The sequence below is a fragment of the Plectropomus leopardus genome, unplaced genomic scaffold, assembly GCF_008729295.1.
Source record: "Plectropomus leopardus isolate mb unplaced genomic scaffold, YSFRI_Pleo_2.0 unplaced_scaffold16137, whole genome shotgun sequence".
Lineage (NCBI taxonomy): Eukaryota > Metazoa > Chordata > Actinopteri > Perciformes > Serranidae > Plectropomus > Plectropomus leopardus.
The window spans coordinates 247-1,000 of record NW_024617319.1 but is presented as its reverse complement, the minus strand read 5'-3'; the positions used below and the strand labels follow the sequence as shown (position 1 = coordinate 1,000).

The 754-nt window shown below is 49.9% G+C and overlaps 1 protein-coding gene across 1 annotated transcript; it reads left to right on the top strand.

The window, feature by feature from the left end:
* Positions 1–35: 35 nt before the first annotated feature.
* Positions 36–514, top strand: LOC121964577 (PCI domain-containing protein 2-like; the record flags this gene model as incomplete). Its single annotated transcript, XM_042514780.1, has 2 exons — positions 36–178; positions 268–514. Coding segments are annotated over exons 1-2 (289 nt in total), but the record flags the coding sequence as incomplete, so codon positions are not given.
* Between the last annotated feature and the right edge of the window lie 240 nt (positions 515–754).

Genomic DNA, 754 nt, shown 5'->3' with positions numbered 1-754 from the left:
GTGTCCCCTGTCCCGAGTGTCCCCTGTCCCGAGTGTCCCCTGTCCCGCGTGTCCCCTGTCCCGCGTGTGTTTTAGTGAAGGACGTGTTTTGGTGTTTTTCAGTCGGGCGGGGATCGATGACTCTAAGAAGTGGGGGATGATGTTTCTGAGCAACCAGCTGTTCAAGATCTACTTCAAGGTGAGCCGCTGGTCTCCGGGTCCGGACCGTAGAGACCGCGCCGTAGTTAGTGAAGGTCGCGTCCTCACGAGACGTTTCTGATCCATCAGATCAATAAGCTGCACCTGTGTAAGCCTCTGATCAGAGCCATCGACAGCTCCAACCTGAAGAACGACTACAGCCCCGCCCAGAAGGTCACCTACAAGTACTACGTGGGCCGCAAGGCCATGTTCGACAGCGACTTCAAACCAGGTCAGACTCAGTACTACAATACTACACCTGTACTGCTGTCAGACTGCTGTCAGACCACAACAATACCACAACAGTATTACAGCAGTACTTTAGTGAGCCAGTCAGGTCAGACCCAGTATAAATACTACAACTGTACTACAACAGTACAGTGTGGGCTGCAAGGCCATGTTGGAAAGCGACTTTAAGAATTGTACTGTAGTACTACTGCTGTAGTACTGCTCAGTCCCTCCGGGGTTTCCAGCAGACGATTGTAGTTGTTGTTGTTGTAGTTGTTGTTTTTGTTGTTTTGTTGTTGTTGTTGTTAGTCCAAAACTCGCTGATGTCATTTTTGATATTTTCAGGTGT